This window comes from Photinus pyralis, unplaced genomic scaffold (assembly GCF_008802855.1).
Source record: "Photinus pyralis isolate 1611_PpyrPB1 unplaced genomic scaffold, Ppyr1.3 Ppyr1.4_LG5, whole genome shotgun sequence".
Taxonomy (NCBI): domain Eukaryota; kingdom Metazoa; phylum Arthropoda; class Insecta; order Coleoptera; family Lampyridae; genus Photinus; species Photinus pyralis.
This window is the reverse complement of record NW_022170596.1, coordinates 26,684,379-26,686,832: the sequence shown is the minus strand read 5'-3', so window position 1 is coordinate 26,686,832 and position 2,454 is coordinate 26,684,379. Positions and strand designations below refer to the sequence as shown.

The following is a 2,454-nucleotide window of genomic DNA, read 5'->3' as shown; positions in this document are numbered from 1 at the left end:
ACACTTTTTCTTATTAATTTTGGTGCGTAGAATTCAAAACAATTCGTACTTTTTCGATCAGACTTCTCAATCAAAAGTTATAGACTAGAAACAATTTCGAAAGAAAATTCAAAGGGCTGTAACTTTTGAACTAGTAGCCCAATCTTGGAACTGTTTGAAATTATGGATCCTACAGGCCACATTCTATAAGAAAATTTTTTTCCGGGGCGATCTGAGACAATTTTTTTTGTGGGGCTCAAAAAAAGACAGTGTACCTACAACCTTCCTTTTTTTACCAAAAAAATACTACACCAAAATTTCTCGAGAAAACACTTTTTCTTATTAATATGGGTGCGTAGAATCCAAATCAATTCGTACTTTTTCGATCAGACTTCTCAATCAAAAGTTATAGACTCGAAAACAATTTCAAAAAAAAATTCAAAGGGCTGTAACTTTTGAACTAGTAGCCCAATCTTGGAAATGTTTGAAATTATGGATTCTACAGTAAAGTATTTGAATACTTTTCAATGTATCTGTATCTAGTATTCGCTTGTGCTGGACGTAAAAGTATTTAGTATTCAAATACCTTTGATTTGTCTATTTGAAAGTATTCTGCCCAGCTCTGGACGTTTGGCTCTAGGTCGACAGACAAAAATCCAACGCCGAGAAAACCCACCCTCTGGTAAATTAGCTCCAAGACTATTCGCCTGCGTGTGTTTTTGTTTGTTTTCTACATTTTCTCAGGCTTTCGTGTAATCCGAAAATAGCGCCCTACTAACATTCAAATTAATAATTTGCTCCCCGCTCCGAGGAGATTCGCTACCAAGAAAAATATGCCATCGCAGAAATATTCTCACAGGGATTTCTTCCCAAGAAAAATTCCCGTTGAGCGAAACTGAATTTCATTCGTTCGGAAAGTGTTACATCCAAAATGGTGAATTCTGAATTTTGAAAAAGCCCTAGAAGAATTTTGAAACTTTGGTTCGGGATGCTGTACAGTAAATCACTTACGAAAATCCCCGAAATTTGCATATAGGAGACGCCATGATTTCTCGATGATTCATTTGTATAAATCCACCACCGCAAACTTGGCTGAGAAAGTCCTTCACTGTCATTACTCACGACTTCTAAAATGAAACGTTTTTTTATTGATTAGGTTTTAACCGGGATTGGAATTAGTACAATGAAGCAATGCAGCCATGAGTTCAGACTAATCTGATAATTACTCTTACATAAACGATGCAGTTTATGGTGCGAGTTACCTACTAAACTGGCACAATATTGTGCAGGGGGTCATGCAGAAAATAAAAGCACCATATAGGTATTATATCACATATTTTTCACAACGAAAGTGTGCCAATGTGGGAATTTGGAAAAATTGTCACGACAAGGTAATTTGCATTATCGCTCATGGTGATTTAAAATCAATTTGTTAAAATAGGACTCGTTAATCATATTGTTTTTAGTTTTGACACCTCAAATTTTGATTTATGGGTCGACGTAATCAGAAATCTAACAGTGGCATTTTTGCTTGCAGTTTTACAAGCCCGCAACGCCAACGTCGAAAATGGTAACGGTGAATTGGAATCGTTACCAAGCTACACCATAGTTTCCGGTCTTCCAAGCTACGCCGAGGCGCTCGAGCAGCTCAAGAAAGTTAAGGAGCAGAGCGCCCCGAGGATCGACGGCGCCGGCCCATGGACGCCGCACACTCCGCCGACCCCATCCCCAATGTCCAGGCTATCCGTAGCCGAACTGTTTCAAATATACAAGACTCCCAACTTGAATTTGGCAGTCAAAAATTAAAGAATCGGAAACAAATAACGATGTGCCAAAGTTCTGCAATGCATCGGGCATCAAACGAAGTACAAAGGTTTCAACATGTGCCTATTAGGTAATTAATTAAGGACAAAATGGCTGTGCTAGGTAATTCTTTTTCTAACGAGTAGCGGGTACGAAGATAGAACTGATCGATTTATTTGAGTTTGTGATAATTTAACTGCGTGTATGACGCTGGTCGTTTATAACTCCTTAGATATAATGCATTAAAAAATGTTAATATTTATTTTCAAATAAATGAAAGTTTTTTTTGTACATTTTGCGTAAGTACTTATTTTTCCTTAGCAAATTGTAATAAACGCAGTCACAAGACTGAGAAACACATGTCCGTTTCCAGGATATCAAATTGTACTTTATCTCCAATTGTCTTATATTTTACGCTCCGCGTAATGGTAATTACGCTAAATTTGAAATGATCATAATTAATGTTTGATATTATATTTTGGTACCTGCGTCAGTGGATGATTGAGGTAAACAATTAACTTGTTATTGATGGCCTTAAATTAATTCAAATCTTGTGATTAAAATTACATATCCTAATTTGTTTGGTAGCTGCAATTGTAAACCATGACCTATGTTATTTTGAGGATATTTTTAGAACCTTTGAATCGTTAAAAATGTTCTTAAGTCCTTATA

At 36.3% G+C, this 2,454-nt stretch overlaps 1 protein-coding gene across 1 annotated transcript; it reads left to right on the top strand.

The window, feature by feature from the left end:
• The first annotated feature begins 1,338 nt into the window (after positions 1-1,338).
• LOC116170645 lies at positions 1,339-2,073 on the top strand. Its single transcript, XM_031487150.1, has 2 exons — positions 1,339-1,370; positions 1,446-2,073. The coding sequence occupies exons 1-2, from the start codon at positions 1,339-1,341 to the stop codon at positions 1,783-1,785; spliced, it is 372 nt and encodes a 123-aa protein (XP_031343010.1). The 3' UTR covers positions 1,786-2,073.
• Positions 2,074-2,454: the final 381 nt, after the last annotated feature.

Bases quoted from the DNA above. Each gene is read 5' to 3' on its own strand.
- LOC116170645 (XM_031487150.1), top strand. From the start codon at position 1,339: ATGTGGGAATTTGGAAAAATTGTCACGACAAG. The intron at 1,371-1,445 runs GTAATTTGCATT...TATTGTTTTTAG, and splicing joins GGAAAAATTGTCACGACAAG to TTTTGACACCTCAAATTTTG.